The sequence below is a fragment of the Berghia stephanieae genome, chromosome 3 (assembly GCF_034508935.2).
Source record: "Berghia stephanieae isolate SIO BIC M18660-M18661 chromosome 3, UCSD_Bste_1.3, whole genome shotgun sequence".
In the NCBI taxonomy this organism is placed as follows: domain Eukaryota; kingdom Metazoa; phylum Mollusca; class Gastropoda; order Nudibranchia; family Aeolidiidae; genus Berghia; species Berghia stephanieae.
In genome coordinates this window covers 88,409,856-88,427,355 of record NC_088362.1, presented here as the reverse complement: position 1 = coordinate 88,427,355, position 17,500 = coordinate 88,409,856, and the positions used below count along the sequence as shown (strand labels likewise).

Sequence of the window (17,500 nt, the reverse complement as noted above, 5' to 3'; positions counted from 1 at the left end):
CATACGAATCCGCACAATACAATCACAAAACAAACACAACAACACACCCACACACACACACACACAAACACACACACACAAAACATCGCTGTAACAATGTATCTCCTCTATGCACGTGCGTGGTAACGGGATGTTCCGCGGATAGACATACAACAACATTAACTGCGTGTGCCGAGAAGAATGAAGGAAAAGAAAAGAAAAGGAAAGGGGTGGAGGTGGTTGACGGATGGTTTAAAAATGATTACAGTGTATATAACACTACATACAGCATCTCCCTGGGGAGAAGGAAGGGAGGGGGAGGGGGCTATAACGTGATAACTGTTTAACCTTTAATTTAGATAAGGATAATATCATAAGAGTGAAACTTAAAAGATGAAACGCGAAAATGTTATTAACAACCACATTGAATAGGAGGAACGGAAATGACGTCGCTCAGCTCTTTGTTGTTACCTTGAGAGAGCCTGTTAGTGATTAGTCCTCACAAAATTATGTTCGCAGACTATAAAAGTTAAAGGTTACCCAAGATTATGTGTGTTGGCATGTTCAATTTGGCTGGCGGTGATGTGAGTAGGGAACTTAAACGCAAAGCATCAATAGGGAGAATTTCGACAGCCCAATTAGGAGAGCACTTGTTCATAGCTAAGAAAACAATAAATAAATAAAAAGGAGTCCTTCAGAGCCTTGGGCTCATATGGCCGGAGTTTATCCCGGTTTCTATAGAGTGGAACGGCCAATAGCAATTGCTACTACCCTTTGGATAGGACGCTAGTCTATATCGCAAAGTACTTTCAGTCAGATCTAACAGACCTAGCTACCCAATCACTGCTGGGTGAACAAGGGGGTCTGAAAAAAATCTCGACTTCACCAGGGATCGAAATCGGTCCATTTGCGCGTGAAGCGAGCGATCTACCAACTGAGCTATCGAGACCGCCAAAGGGAATTGTATATCATTTATAATTGGATGGCGGGGTCTAATAGATCTGAGAGAAGTAAGAACTTCGAGATAAAATCAACTTAAGTACTTCACCAACAACAACAATTTAAAAATAAATAGGGGGTGGACGGGGGGTGGACGGGGCAAACCTTTTAAGTCCGACATTGTGATAAAATCTCAGAGTGAACATCGATCGGTTTTGGTTTAGTTTGTTTATTCATTGTATTTTAATACACAGTTTTTCTAGGCTAAAAGTCTACTTAATTGAACTTAATATTTTTAAAAATACATTTGTGCTATTTAATACACTTTTGGATTTTCACTATGCATTCTTCTTTAATTTACTCCAGACTTATATGAATTTATTATTCTTGTGCCATATTTGATGTAGATACTGACCCTTGAACTTGCAAAAATTCGTCCATAGTATCTCTTGACAGCTCGTGTGAGATTTTCATTAATATTCTGAAGTTGTCCCAGTTTTAAGCCTTTAAGTAATAGCAGTGGTCATCTTAATCTAACGATAATATGAAATATAAGTATTACAGTGTGTTTTCTATAAGGGCAAAATTACTAATCGCAGCTGGTAAAATAAAATTACATTTAAAAAAGAAATCGAGAAATAGATAGGGATAGATCAAAGGATATATATATATATATATATATATATATATATATATATATATATATATATAGGCGGATATATAGATAGACAAACAGACAGATAGATAGATCGATAGATAGATAGATGTATAGATAGATAGATAGATAGATAGATAGATAGATAGATAGATAGATAGATAGATAGATAGATAGATAGATAGATAGATAGATAGATAGATAGATAGATGTGATAGATAGATGGATGGATGATGGATGGATGATGGATGGATGGATGGATGGATGATGGATGGATGGATGGATGGATGGATGGATGGATAGATAGATAGATAGATAGATAGATAGATAGATAGATAGATAGATAGATAGATAGATAGATAGATAGATAGAAAGATAGATAGATTGACTTAGAGAGAAAGAGAGAGTGGAGATAGATAGATCGATAGATAGATAGATAGAGAGAGAGAGAGAGAGAGAGAGAGAGAGAGAGAGAGAGAGAGAGAGAGAGACAGAGAAAGAGGACGGGAGAGAAGGTAAGACAGAACAAGAGAGATCTGAAATGTTACGTCAAATTCTGCCCCATCGAAACGATGTACATCAGATATTTTCTGCGTTCATCGACAAAACGTCTCCTTTTTAAAAAATTTTGGCCAGATTTTTTATTGATCAAAATAATAGGAAAAAATTTTGTTTCGTCAATGAACTTCACTTTTCTGCAAGACTGCAATTTAGAAGGAATGAGTAACTGGCCATCCGTAAATCCGCATTAGACGATGTGATCACGAGGAATAAGTATGCTCAAAGACCGGGAGCTTCATAAGCTTATGGGATTCCATGCGTAGCTCAGAAGTTAGAGCTTTCTGCTCACTCCCAACGAAATCATCATTTTTAGTTGTTGTTCAGTTATTTAATTTCCCGTCGTCTTTCGGCGCTAAAATGACCTATAAAATGTCACAAGCGCCGTTTAACTCCCCCCCCCCCCCCCCCCACCCCCCAAAAAAGCAACAAAAAAACACCCTTCCCCGTCCGCCTAGCAGAAATTCAGTAATGATGACAGTTAAATAATTCATGTCGTGGAAAGTACCCGGCGATAGATTAGTATCCTTTTGGTGAAAAAATTTATTGCAGAATTAGCCATCTGTTTGGAAGTTTTAGCTATTTCCTTGGTCTCTCACAAGGGGTGATATTAAATATTAAAGTTGATCTCAGAAACTTTAAGAACGTAGAAATAGTAATAGTATTCCATTTGAGTTGTTGGTACTGGGACCTGAGCTCATCCCGGTTTATATAGCTTTAAACGAATACCAATTCCTTCGGTGTGTCTGTTCGTAGACTTCGTTAACTTAGAGATAGAACGAAGTTGACATCACTCAGGTCTTTGTTATTGTTTTTTTGCTATCCGCGTTTATGAGTAATTCTCACTAAACTGTATTATCCAGACTATAAACGTTTAAGGTTACACATAGTTTTGTGTGTTGGTCCGTTATACTTCCGGTTGGCAATGTTGTGAGTTTCTTAGCCAAGCGCATACTATCTATAGCCAGATATTCTCTCTAATAATTACGTCACAACACGATCCTTATGACGCAAATGGACTTCTATCACTACTTTCGTAAAATATTCTGAGACCAACTTCAATAATTAATATTATCCCATTAAAAAAAGCTGAAAAAAAAAAGCTAAAACTTCCAAACCGATGGCTAATAATTCTGGAGAGAAATCGTGTCATTTTTCTGCTACTTTTTAAATCATTATTTGTTTTTCCACTTAGGAAAACATGGCACGTCGATTTCCATTAATTAGACTAATTATAAATCAATATCGCGATGGCTCTTCGGATTAGTTATATTAGTTTCCTCTGTTTTTCCTTCACATCGATGTGTTAACAAGACAAATTTTTAATGAAATTTAGCGGTCCTCAATAGCCTACGACACAATGAACCAGAGTTCAATCCCAGTTTCTTTGCTTTAAACAGATAATAAAATTGCTCACTACACATCTGATAGGACGTTGAACAATCAATGGTGCTACTCTTGCACTTTAAAAACATATATATGAAGTATCAAGGACTCGAATATCCCTGATTCGTTCAACCGAGCCGTTAGGTTAAAAAAGAAAAGTACTTACTCGTACTATAATAATAATAAATACGGCTGCGCATTCTCTATGGACGCATGCCGTGAATGTGTGCGTCACTTCGAGTTTGTCAGTCTGTTTCTATTTTCCAGTTAGTAATCTGCCTCCATAAATCTCTGTCTAGTGCAAGTGTTCTTAGCTTTAGAATGTCATCATGCGTGTTAAGGTGCTGAGGCAGTTGGATGTTTCCTTGTGTTGTTGAAATCAGTTCTTCGGTTGTTGTTTCTAAATGTATGTGATATTTTTTGAGATCTTGATTCAATGTTGTTGGAAGTGAAGTTGGTATAAATTGGTATAAATACCGAGAGTAGCCATACAGCAGTGCTAATTTGAACATAATTCGGACTCCGTGGGTCAAATCCTGCTCTGACTTGCACTGGCGGCAATTTCTTGGGAGATTTATTTCAACATCCACCCCCATCCTCTCTCTCTCTCTCTCTCTCTCTCTCTCTCTCTCTCTCTCTCTCTCTCTCTCTCACTCTCCCTATCTCTCTATCTATATATCGATCTCTCTCACACACGCTCTCTCTTCTCTCTCTCTCTCTCTCTCTCTCTCTCTCTCTCTCTCTCTCTCTCTCTCTCTCTCTCTTTCTCTATCTATCTATCTATCTATCTATCTATTTATCTATCTATCTATCTTTCTATCACATACTCTCTCTTCTCCTCTCTCTCTCTCTCACTCTCTCTCTCTCTCTCTCTCCTCTCTCTCTCTCTCTCCCCCCCCCCCCCTCTGTAACACTATCCGTAATGTGACTAAACCACAAAAATTACAACAAGTGCTTTAATATGCTTCATGTGACATCTTATATTATGTTACGTTACGTTGTCCGCCTGAATTTAATAAATAAAATAAACCATTAAGAACTCGGAAATAAACCGTACTTCTACTATCAATATCGATATTTGATACAAAATCGAAATTGAAATACCAAATCGATAAGTCACGGTAAAAAAAAAAAAAGTACTTAAATCGTAGTTTGATCTATGTAGATAACGTTATGAGTAACAGCACGTACCGTTTAGCACCCCCTCTGGAGTTTACGCTCACCAGAGCGGGCTTATCAACTCAATTTTCACGGCCACTGCGATATTTCTCTGGACAGCTCAGGCTCTCCACGCCTCACTTATCAAATGCCTACCGAGCTAACTAACGCTAGTCATCGAACGTTAGCCCCCTTTCCGACAAAATGTGTATGTAACATTTTGAAATAACGCCACAGAAACGGGAATTAAGCACTGGATATCCGGGAGATTATTTTCTTCTTCGATTATTCCAAACAATATTATAATGAGAAGAGATTTTGATGGGATTAATTTGCGTGGGAATGTCAAGATTTATAGTAAATGACATTGTGAAATGGAAGCAAAGGGAATGAATATATTACTTTTTTTAAAAACAACTAAAAACGCCAATCATTACGTGTGAATATGTTAATAATCATTCTTTTGCCTCATATGTATTGAAATAATACCTCAATTCTAACGCGTATACAGTAGTCCTTCAGAGCCATTGAGCGCCATGGAGCCGCGGAGTTTATCCCGGTTTTTATAGCGTGAAACGGACAATAGCAATTGGTTGCTATCTTTTGGATAGACCTCTAGTCTATCGCAAAGTGCTTCCGCCAGATTTAACAGCTACCCATGCACTGCTGGGTTGACAGGGGGGAGGGAGGGGGGGGGGGGGCAGAAAAAATCTAAAATCTCGACTGCACCCGAGATCGATCATGATACCTTTGGGTGTGAAGCGAGTGCTCTACCAACTGAGCTATCAGGAGCCCCCTAAGGCATATAATATAACACATAAACTAAATAAAATTGCTCATGAGTAGTAATCACTAAAGAAAAAAAAAGTAAGGAATACATTAGGCTAATTTTGAAACCATACACACATTGCGGACATAAATGAGAATATTAATTTTGTAATTAAAAAAATATGCTGCGCAAATGAGGACACGTCCTGCTGAAAATTATTATAAGTGATATGAGGAAATGAGGAAAAACGACGCATGTAAGTGAACTCCACAAAGGGGGGGAAACGTAATCCTCCATAATAGGGGAATGCGTTCGTCGCCGCTACTGTGTCGATTTGTCCACAAGGCTGACACGAAAGTCTCGTGTTTCCATCCTTGTAATTATTATATTCACACCAATTAAAGAAGGACTGAAGCAATTACATTTTAACCTTAAAAATAACTAAGGGACAATGTTTGTCAGTAACCCCCACCTCCTCCGTCATAAACACACACACACATACATACATACATACATACATACATACATACATACATACATACATACATACATACATACATACATACATACATACATACATACATACATACATACATACATACATAAACACATAAACAAAGAGAGAGAGAGAGAGAGAGAGAGAGAGAGAGAGAAAGAAAGAGAGAGGGCGAGGGAGAGACAGACAGACAGAAACACAGAAAGAGAGAGAAAGAGATTTTTTCCCGTCCGTTTTAGCGGGTGAATGAATGAATGAATGAATGAATGAATGAATGAATGAATGAATTTATATAGTGCCTAGATCCACAATGTGCTCAGAGGCGCTTTACAATGCAAATAAAACACAACAATACATTGATAATTTAAGCATAAAATCTATCATATTGGAAATATAGCGGGTGTCCCATTTAGGCGGTTTCTATTCCAATAGGAACGATAAATACCGATATATAGCCTTAAAGCATTTAAACAGATTAGGGACTCGCCGCTTGTGAAAGCCAACTGGAGAAAACAACATGCCAGTGTTAATGAAGAATTCAGTTCGACAGCTAGATAGCAGCTTGCAGCAGTAGAGATTATTGAGATTAATAGTCAACAAGCATAACATAATATAATCATCACGTATTTCAATAACAAACATTTAAAAAAATAAGAAACGCGTGTTTCTTTTTCACCGGATGTTTCAGGATAATCCGTTCTTCATTATAACATTATAATCCCACCCAATCAACTTCGATTTCCATTTGTTTATTATGACATTTTCCAGTGGGTTGGATTTTTTGACACACTTATAAAAACGAACATCATGTAAACTCCCAGCGGCTGTAGCTGAATCAGTTGATTTGTATTATAACAAGTTTTATTTAGATAGCTCGCTGATGACGGCAATGTTTTATCTATGTTAACAAATTCTTGTCGGATAGTTGAAGAAAAGATTATTGATTTCTGAGTTGTGCAACGTTAAGAAAAAAAGTTGAGTAAGTATGTGTTCATTGTGATTAGCATAGCAGAGAGGGTGCGAACAAGTGTGTATGAAACAGTGCCAGACAAAGTAAGAAAGAAGAATACAAGAAGAAGAAAAATACATTCCAAAAAATCAGTCTTTCTCCAACTGGGATTACTCCAGTATATGTGTGTACATATTTGCAGAGTATTTCAATTAAAACAATGCTAATGAGCCTATAATAATTTGAGTTATTAGATCTGTAAATAAGTAGACGTCGGGCGGAAATATTTTCATTTCAAATATCGATGAATCATTAAAGTCCAACATGGGGGGGGGGGGGGGGGGGGGGGGGGAAGAGAACATAATTTTGTATATGGAAGATAATAGAAGATTATTTTAAAAGTTTGATAGAGAATTATTTTTTTATCATCATCATCATCATCATCATCATCATCATCATCATCATCATCATCATCATCATCATCATATGATTATAACAATCATATAACAAATTGATTTGTTAAAGTGCTCAGTGTTGCCATAAACTGACGAAATGCCGTCGTTTCATCGATTTGGTCGGAAAATCATCACTTGATATTATAGTATGGATAGATTAAGATTATATCCAGCCAACTTGTCAAAATGTCTTAGATCTGGGGCTTCTTTGATTTAAAGATCAGTGTCAAAACAATGTTAATACTCAAACACTTTTATCGATAAAATTACCATAAACTAAACTTTATGAATGTAATGAATCGGAGAGGTGACCAGTACACTTTAATACCCTTTGTCGTTTAGTATATATAACTTGATTAATTCATTCGTTTATTGATGGCTGTATAATATAAATAAAAACACGATCATATTACAAATCGATCAATTTTCATTATGTGAAAAATTACGTGTTTTTCCGATAGAGTGATTAAACACAATCATACAACATATGACAGTAGAGCAGCTGGATAGGTCGTTAGTTTGACTAAATAAAATGTCAATAAATATCACACACGAAGCTTTAAACTTAATCAGGAATGAAATTAATACACATTATTCGTATCGTGGATAGAAACAGCCATGATAGTGAGCTCTTGTAAGTGTGTAATTACAGTGCTTTTTATCGATACAAATACAAGTAGTACTGGCTTTGTTTGCAATGTTGTATTTGTATTTATTTTGTTTGTTTTGGTTTTTTTTTTGTCAGCACTTCTGTGTGCTTATTATCGTCGTCACGTGTTGTTTGTTTTAGTGAGTCCTGTGAGTGTGTGTGTAGTGTGTATGTGTTTGTGTGTGTGTGTGTGTGTGTGTGTGTGAGTTAGTGTGTGATTTGGTATAAACTTGTCGTAAGACCACTGGACGAAGTAATGAAAATTTTAAAATTCATCGCGACCTCCATCATAAAAGATTATACCAAAATAATAATAATAATAATAATAATAATAATAATAATAATAATAATAATAATAATAATAATAATAATAATAATAATAATAATCATCAATCATCATATCACCATCATCATCATCACCATCATCATCATTATTATCATCATCATCATCATCATCATCATCATTGTCGTCAGCAGCAGGAGCAGCAGCAGCAGCAGCAGCATCATTACCATCATCATAATCAACATTAACAACAACACAATCATCCTCACTATCATCACTGCTAAATTCTTAGCCATTAAAATCAAATTATTGACAAAAGTTTTAATCATTTAACACAGGATCACCGCCCCCCCCCCCCCCCCCTTTCCACCCCCAGAAGAGAAAGAAGAAATATATAAATAAATAATCACAAAAAGCAAATCCATAGCTATTTCGATATACGTTAATGAAATCAACAGCCAGTATTATATCGATCCAGAGATGTCAGAGGCTGATTCTCTGTTCAATATGGGCCATGCATTTATTCTGCGAAACGATTAAATCCCACACAGGCACACACACTACACACGCACACACATACACACACATACACACACACACACACACAAAAAGAAAAAATATGGTGTGAGACTCAGAAACACTTTCAAATAATTTTTTTTTTTAATCGGGTTGGGGGTTAACATTGTTCCGTTCAGACCATGTTAAAATCGTTCACAGACTTCCTTGTAAATCTAAAAATTATTTTTTTTTCATGTTACACATTGATATACGAGAAACGTTCAACCCTTTTAAAAAAAGTAAGGATAATTTCTATCACCCGTTGACTCAAATGATTTTAAGAAAGACTGTTAGCATCTTTACAATAGCATGATAAACACTCATAATAATGTTAAAATCTTATGAAATTTCACCTTTTAAAGGTTAGTGAACACCAGTGCTTGCCCCAACGTCTGTTCAAGTTTACCTACAATTACATTTTACAGTTCGACTAACGACTCGTATAATTTTTTTAAGTTACAGTTTCTATATTTTTAAATCTGTCTATCTAGAGCGTAAAGCTATGATGCCAGAGTAACAAAAAAAATAATTTCAACCCTGCAATTCAAAGAAGTAGACGTCGATCTTGATAATCTGATAAATGATACCGAAAAACCTAAGTAGCATGTGACTTGTGACTGAAAGTTGATGCAAGGCAAATACAACCTATTTCTGGGAATCAGAATAAAAGACTATAACAGACGAGTTTCATTATGAGGGGAAATTTCTCATAAAAAAGAAATCACAAAAAGACTCGTCATTAAAAATACAACCACCATAATATCATAAGCCAAGACGAAGGAAGCTCTGTTTTTAGGATATTTGAAAATCGGAATGGAAAAGTTGACTGTATGTAATCTTATGCCATAAAATATGTGGTTTTATAAATATTTTCAAGTGAATGTAATGCACAACTACTTTATTATTTTATTCATTGTCGAAGTTAAATATTATCGATTGCACTAAAAATCTAAAATTTACACCCTTTTTTTTTCTTGCGTATAATTCTTCACGATAAAGGAAGGTTTGTCCGGAACTATTCAAAAGAAAAATAGGAGGATGGAGCTTAAAGAACATTTTAATTTTTTTTTTTTTACTTAAGAACTTAGATACATCCAGGAGAAGAACTTTATTTCGAATCAAAGTTTGAGATAAGAGAGCAAAAGTTATCCTTAGAATAATTCAGGGTTTGTGTTCCATTTCAATTTTCAAAGCTAAAAAATCAAAACAGACCGGGTTTAGAAAATATGGGTATGCAGAATCATTAATCTCTATTTTTTTGTTATTGATCCTCAGAAATGTATCAAGCAGTAGAACATCTTTCCAGACGGCGCCTTGCAATTATACCTGACCACCACGTCGTAAATGTGAGTCCAAAGGAAAAACACGAACAGCCAACGCCAACGTTTACCCATGACTCACTTCAATCTCAACCACCAAAATCGATCTACCTTCGGCCACAGTCTGTCCGGTTCTGATTACTACGCAAACAACAACCACAACAACAACTACAACTATAACAACGACTATAATAATAACAACAACCTGCACCAGCTTGCATCCAGCCTTTTCAACAACCAACCTTCTCAGATAGGCGGCGGTGCTTCTGGAATTAGCGGTGCCGGTGGAGGAGGCGGCGGTGGTGGTGGTGGTCTTGACATCAGCAGTGGCACTGGTGGGAGCAGCAACAACGGTGGTGACTCTCTTGGAGTCGGCACGATAGTTGGTGTTGTAGACTATGTCCCTGAGAGCGGGGGGATTGGTGGAGGTCCGCGAATCGTTGCCATGGACCAGCGAGGAACGCAACACCAGGAGGCCTACTACCTCTTCTTTGTTGGTAGTATGGGCATGCTCCTTAACATCATCATCGTGGCCATTATTTTCCTACGAAGACCGCTTCGTCGTATGACGAGCGCTTTCCTTGTTCATGCCAGCTTTTTAAACTTCGTCAAGGCGGCATTCTGTATTCCGTTCGGGCTGAATCTTCTTAGTGATGCAGACGGAACGGAAGAAAATCAACCGCCGAATTGTGTGGTTCAGGGTTCATCATTTATTGTGTTATTGACTACCTCCGCTTTCAATATGGTGGCTATGATATGTACTGAGGCGTACACTTTTGGAGAAACAAACGTTGGGGGTAATGCCCAAGGAACGACGTGCTGTATTCTATTCGGAGTTTTAGTTGTCTATATAACAGCTATTATCCTTCACTTGGGCCCGACGTTAATAGGTGGAGATATAGTGTACAACCCTGACATCGGCAGTTGTGCATTCAAACTTGGAAATGTTACAGGATATGTTGCGAATGTTATGTGTATCATAATTATTACATTCGCTTTGGTGGGCGTGGGTCATTTTTTGAAGAAATTCTACACAGAGATTCAAATGAACAGGCCTAATCGAGTGTCGATGTTGGTGCGACATTCAATTAGTATAACGGACGACGATGAGAGACAGAAGAATTCCATCTGTGCCGTTCATGAGCTGACCCAAGACGCCATTCACAGGGCAAAAATATTCGTCATTACTGCTGTGGCATTTGTTTTATGCTGGTATCCGCTGTTCATTCTAATCGTCTTTGACATGAATTTCGCCGTATCACCAAAGGTATAACATTTCATCTTTATTTAAATCTAAATCAAAAACAAATATGGTTGACCTCACACTAAATAATTTGATAAAATCGTTACAATATTTCTACATTCAAAACAAAGAAAATTTTGTTTCAAGGATACATTTTTAACTGCTCCTAAGATAGTAGTCTATCAATGACTAACGCCTGATTATTTTACATATTGATGAAGTGAAAGTTGATTAGAATCTTTCTTTTGCTAACCCATTACGATATACTTTCTATTTAAAACCATTATGCATGAAAGTACATTTGTGTCATTCAAACAACACTGTTTTGCTGCTTTTTTTTCTTGAAAAGTTCAACTTTTATCGGTTTCTGATTTCTTTTTTTTTCTTTTTTCGTGACAAGATGCTCCGAATTAGAGAATTAACATGTAATTAAAAATCCGTTAAAAAAAGGATATTATAAAAATATTGTGCAAATAACGGAATTGAATTTGAATTTTTTATCCATATCAAACATCTCCGTATTTTCTTGATCGGAACCATGAAAAACTCCGTTGATTAATCATTAATACAAAAACTAAACTTTAATTTCATTACTAAGCATTAACATTGATTGCGAACTTGCTGCTATGCCAAAAATACACTCTACAGTTTTCTCACAGCAGAGGAATAAATAGGCAGTGTGTTTAAAAAAATTATTATCCGCCAAATATGAGCAGCACGCCATAGTGAGTTTCTCATAGACTAATACAGAAAAGTGAGTGGAGCAGGCACTTATGTTGGGAACAACAAGATATGAAGTGAGTAGAAAAGTGCCAGAAGACAATAGAGAATAAAATTTTTTTTCGCGGCGGTGGTGGGGTTTGAACCTGCGACCTTATTGGTACGACAACTCCGCCTGGCAGGTGAGAGCGTGGCTCTACCGTGTGAGCTATCCACGAACACTAAAATATTCGTTTCAAACCCAAAGTCATTTCTAGATCCCTCTCTCACCCACTTCTTGAGATCGCCGATTCGTTCACCACCATCGCGAAGTAATTTTGACCAGCAGTTAAGCTTAATAGCCAATATTCTCATCACAAACATATAACATAGAAACGATTGAGACATTGAGTATGCTCCGGTGTATGGGGTGAATTTTTAATTCAGAAAAGTGAGTGGAGCAGGCACTTATGTTGGTAACAACAAGATATGAAGTGAGTAGAAAAGTGCCAGAAGACAATAGAGAATAAAATTTTTTTTCGCGGCGGTGGTGGGGTTTGAACCTGCGACCTTATTGGTACGACAACTCCGCCTGGCAGGTGAGAGCGTGGCTCTACCGTGTGAGCTATCCACGAACACTAAAATATTCGTTTCAAACCCAAAGTCATTTCTAGATCCCTCTCTCACCCACTTCTTGAGATCGCCGATTCGTTCACCACCATCGCGAAGTAATTTTGACCAGCAGTTAAGCTTAATAGCCAATATTCTCATCACAAACATATAACATAGAAACGATTGAGACATTGAGTATGCTCCGGTGTATGGGGTGAATTTTTAATTCAGAAAAGTGAGTGGAGCAGGCACTTATGTTGGTAACAACAAGATATGAAGTGAGTAGAAAAGTGCCAGAAGACAATAGAGAATAAAAAATTTTTTCCGCGGCGGTGGTGGGGTTTGAACCTGCGACCTTATTGGTACGACAACTCCGCCTGGCAGGTGAGAGCGTGGCTCTACCGTGTGAGCTATCCACGAACACTAAAATATTCGTTTCAAACCCAAAGTCATTTCTAGATCCCTCTCTCACCCACTTCTTGAGATCGCCGATTCGTTCACCACCATCGCGAAGTAATTTTGACCAGCAGTTAAGCTTAATAGCCAATATTCTCATCACAAACATATAACATAGAAACGATTGAGACATTGAGTATGCTCCGGTGTATGGGGTGAATTTTTAATTCAGAAAAGTGAGTGGAGCAGGCACTTATGTTGGTAACAACAAGATATGAAGTGAGTAGAAAAGTGCCAGAAGACAATAGAGAATAAAATTTTTTTTCGCGGCGGTGGTGGGGTTTGAACCTGCGACCTTATTGGTACGACAACTCCGCCTGGCAGGTGAGAGCGTGGCTCTACCGTGTGAGCTATCCACGAACACTAAAATATTCGTTTCAAACCCAAAGTCATTTCTAGATCCCTCTCTCACCCACTTCTTGAGATCGCCGATTCGTTCACCACCATCGCGAAGTAATTTTGACCAGCAGTTAAGCTTAATAGCCAATATTCTCATCACAAACATATAACATAGAAACGATTGAGACATTGAGTATGCTCCGGTGTATGGGGTGAATTTTTAATTCAGAAAAGTGAGTGGAGCAGGCACTTATGTTGGTAACAACAAGATATGAAGTGAGTAGAAAAGTGCCAGAAGACAATAGAGAATAAAATTTTTTTTCGCGGCGGTGGTGGGGTTTGAACCTGCGACCTTATTGGTACGACAACTCCGCCTGGCAGGTGAGAGCGTGGCTCTACCGTGTGAGCTATCCACGAACACTAAAATATTCGTTTCAAACCCAAAGTCATTTCTAGATCCCTCTCTCACCACTTCTTGAGATCGCCGATTCGTTCACCACCATCGCGAAGTAATTTTGACCAGCAGTTAAGCTTAATAGCCAATATTCTCATCACAACATATAACATAGAAACGATTGAGACATTGAGTATGCTCCGGTGTATGGCGGGAAAAAAAATTTTATTCTCTATTGTCTTCTGGCACTTTTCTACTCACTTCATATCTTGTTGTTACCAACATAAGTGCCTGCTCCACTCACTTTTCTGAATTAAAAATTCACCCCATACACCGGAGCATACTCAATGTCTCAATCGTTTCTATGTTATATGTTTGTGATGAGAATATTGGCTATTAAGCTTAACTGCTGGTCAAAATTACTTCGCGATGGTGGTGAACGAATCGGCGATCTCAAGAAGTGGGTGAGAGAGGGATCTAGAAATGACTTTGGGTTTGAAACGAATATTTTAGTGTTCGTGGATAGCTCACACGGTAGAGCCACGCTCTCACCTGCCAGGCGGAGTTGTCGTACCAATAAGGTCGCAGGTTCAAACCCCACCACCGCCGCGGAAAAAAAATTTTATTCTCTATTGTCTTCTGGCACTTTTCTACTCACTTCATATCTTGTTGTTACCAACATAAGTGCCTGCTCCACTCACTTTTCTGAATTAAAAATTCACCCCATACACCGGAGCATACTCAATGTCTCAATCGTTTCTATGTTATATGTTTGTGATGAGAATATTGGCTATTAAGCTTAACTGCTGGTCAAAATTACTTCGCGATGGTGGTGAACGAATCGGCGATCTCAAGAAGTGGGTGAGAGAGGGATCTAGAAATGACTTTGGGTTTGAAACGAATATTTTAGTGTTCGTGGATAGCTCACACGGTAGAGCCACGCTCTCACCTGCCAGGCGGAGTTGTCGTACCAATAAGGTCGCAGGTTCAAACCCCACCACCGCCGCGAAAAAAAATTTTATTCTCTATTGTCTTCTGGCACTTTTCTACTCACTTCATATCTTCTCATAGACTAATAAAACCATCAAATTCCGCAGTAGTCATAATGATCCATCCTCATACCGATTTCAAATTCCTTTATCCACGGAGTTTCCAGCAGTGTGTCAATCTATAATTTTGTGAGTTGTACTCACATTACAGAACTCATTAGACCAGTTTTGACACCATTAAGGTAGAATCTAGATAGTGACAACACAACAATGTTTTAATGAACACACGAAATGGTTCGTCAGAACGCCACATTCTAGTTACATAAAATTTTGTACAAAAGTCATTATTATTATCTACGATAAAAAGGAGAATAATCGAGTTACGATCTAAAAAATAAAACTTCTTAAACCTTTCACTTCAAGACAAAACATTTTTAAAAATCATAAATGATTGCCTATTTATCAGTTTATTATAACAAGAAAATGTAGGCATTGGTTCCGAAAGCAGATTATATGGTCATTTCTCAAGAACCGGGTTTGGACAAACGCGTGGTAAGAAAATAACAAAGGTATTTTTCTATAAACTTTCAATAATTATATTTTTTATTTCTATCCAATATTTCTCAGGTTTACCAAGCATTCAGTTTCATAGCATGGAGCCATCCTTTAGTGGAGCCCATAATTCTTATCTTCTTCGACCGAAATCTCAATATTCTCTCCAAGTTCATGTACTGCAACCAACCTTACACAGCGTCGCAGATAGCATATCTTTTATCTCAACACCGCGACCGAGTGCGAGATCCTTACTTATCAGATCAAGTAGACCCATCATCACATGCTGGCGAAGTCGAAGATCTCACCACAGACTCGCCAGTGCAAATTGGGACTTTGAACTCCCACAACATCTCAATGGAGATTGAGAACGCTTTCCATGATGCAAACACAGTGCCGAAAACGGCGGCTATTCATCATGCCCGTTCAACGAGGGAAGCGTCACCAGTATTAGGAGCAGCAGCTGGTGTCGGAAGTGGAAATAGTTCAATAGTGACGCGACTTCCTGAGTATCATGGCTGCAGTTCACCAACGTCACCAACGTCACCAACGCATCGGATTATAGCGTCATCCTCTCCAATGAAATCTTCTACAACGCCACATGCGAGATCTATGAGCAGCAGTAGCAGTGCTGGTGTCACAGGAGTTTCTGACTCCATGCTTCCAGTTAGCACTTCCAGTCCGCGAGGAGACAATCTGCAAGGATTCCAGAAATTTCAACCACTTGCACATGGTGGTGGCGGTAATGATCGTGGTGGTGGGGGTGATGAGGGTAGTATTAGTAGAGCACGAGGTAATGAAAGGCATACTGCCAACGTTGCAAGTGGTGGTGGTTATAGGGGTGGTGAGGGAATAGAATTGAATTTGACTTCCTTGAATCAGAGTAATTATAGTAGTAATAAATACGACCCTTTGTGCCTCAAAGACGCTGATGGAAATGGTGGAGCTCACCCCGGAAATATTCAATGCTGACGAATATGATTGGAAATTTCGTAATGAAAATTGTGATAGTTGTGTGATTTGCATTGTGGAACTTTTGCGATAATCTCTCTCTCTCTCTCTCTCTCTCTCTCTCTCTCTCTCTCTCTCTCTCTCTCTCTCTCTCTCTTAATTCCCCTTCACATAATATACTCTCGATATATATCGCCTTTCTACCTCCATGTTCCGCCCTAATGTATGGGCATCGTTAACTATTTCTCGTCTTGATATTAATTCAAAGAGTAAAAAGAGAGTATTCTCCAACCAGAATCTTAAATAATATCGCTATATAACTGCCACTAACCATCTCATCCGAATCTCTTCACGCAAGACCAAAATGATCATGTTCTTGTCATATTTAATTCAGCTCTAACACCTTAAAAGTATTGAAGAGATACGACATTGAATAAAAGAGTATCTATGGAATGTCCTCCCTGGATAATCAATATGAACTCGTTTGCAAATATGGCTTTAAAAAGGCAAGTTGGTGTTTTGAAGATATGTGTACAATTGTTCAATTGGATAGATTCGGGGTGGTCCAAAATATATTCAAAGCCGTGTGGTCAGTAAAATAAGTATACGGGCACAATATTGATTCTGGAGGACGTACGTTTGAAGATAGCATAATAGGAATAATTAACCGAGAATTGGGAAATCGAGGTAACGTTGTGATTTTCAATAACTGTAAAGGATGTACTTCAATGTGAGGATTTACGCATTGTGATTCTGAAACAACGTATGATATTGAATCTCGGATTTCGAATAGAGATGACCATGATTGATACCAATGGATTGGATTCAGGAAACAATGTGTCAAATCGCATGGGTTCCAGGTCACGTTTGTAATTGAGCAGTGATGCACCACTTCAACGCTATGTCCTCCTTTCTCTATCGAAGATATACAGTCGTACCCGCAAATTGTTGGAGGATTTTTTTTCCAGAGTTCGACAGAATGAGAATCCTACAAGGATCAGAACAATGTCCCTTTTAACTCATTCCATATTCAATACAATTCTGGATTGGATGAGTGTAATTTACCTCTAATTCCAACTAGAGACTGTTACAGAAAGATGATTTTATTATAA

The 17,500-nt window shown here is 37.9% G+C and overlaps 2 protein-coding genes across 5 annotated transcripts in view; one reads left to right on the top strand and one right to left on the bottom strand.

Moving 5' to 3' along the window:
• LOC144968756 (uncharacterized) overlaps positions 1 to 16,548 on the top strand; it is an 89,398-nt gene extending 72,850 nt beyond the window's left edge. For 2 of the 3 annotated variants that reach the window (XM_078907404.1, XM_078907405.1), the window contains exons 2-3: positions 10,110 to 11,420; positions 15,513 to 16,548. In XM_078907404.1, the coding sequence (XP_078763530.1) occupies positions 10,227 to 11,420; positions 15,513 to 16,409 (2,091 nt within the window). In that variant the 5' untranslated portion in view covers positions 10,110 to 10,226 and the 3' untranslated portion in view covers positions 16,410 to 16,548. Of the gene's footprint in view, positions 1 to 6,462; positions 6,920 to 10,109; positions 11,421 to 15,512 lie in introns of those variants that run through there. The other variant, XM_078907403.1, reaches the window with a different exon arrangement.
• Positions 1 to 17,500, bottom strand: part of LOC144968760 (5-taurinomethyluridine-[tRNA] synthase subunit MTO1, mitochondrial-like) — a 195,052-nt gene that overhangs the window by 127,184 nt on the left and 50,368 nt on the right. The gene's annotated exons all lie outside the window — the stretch shown is intronic.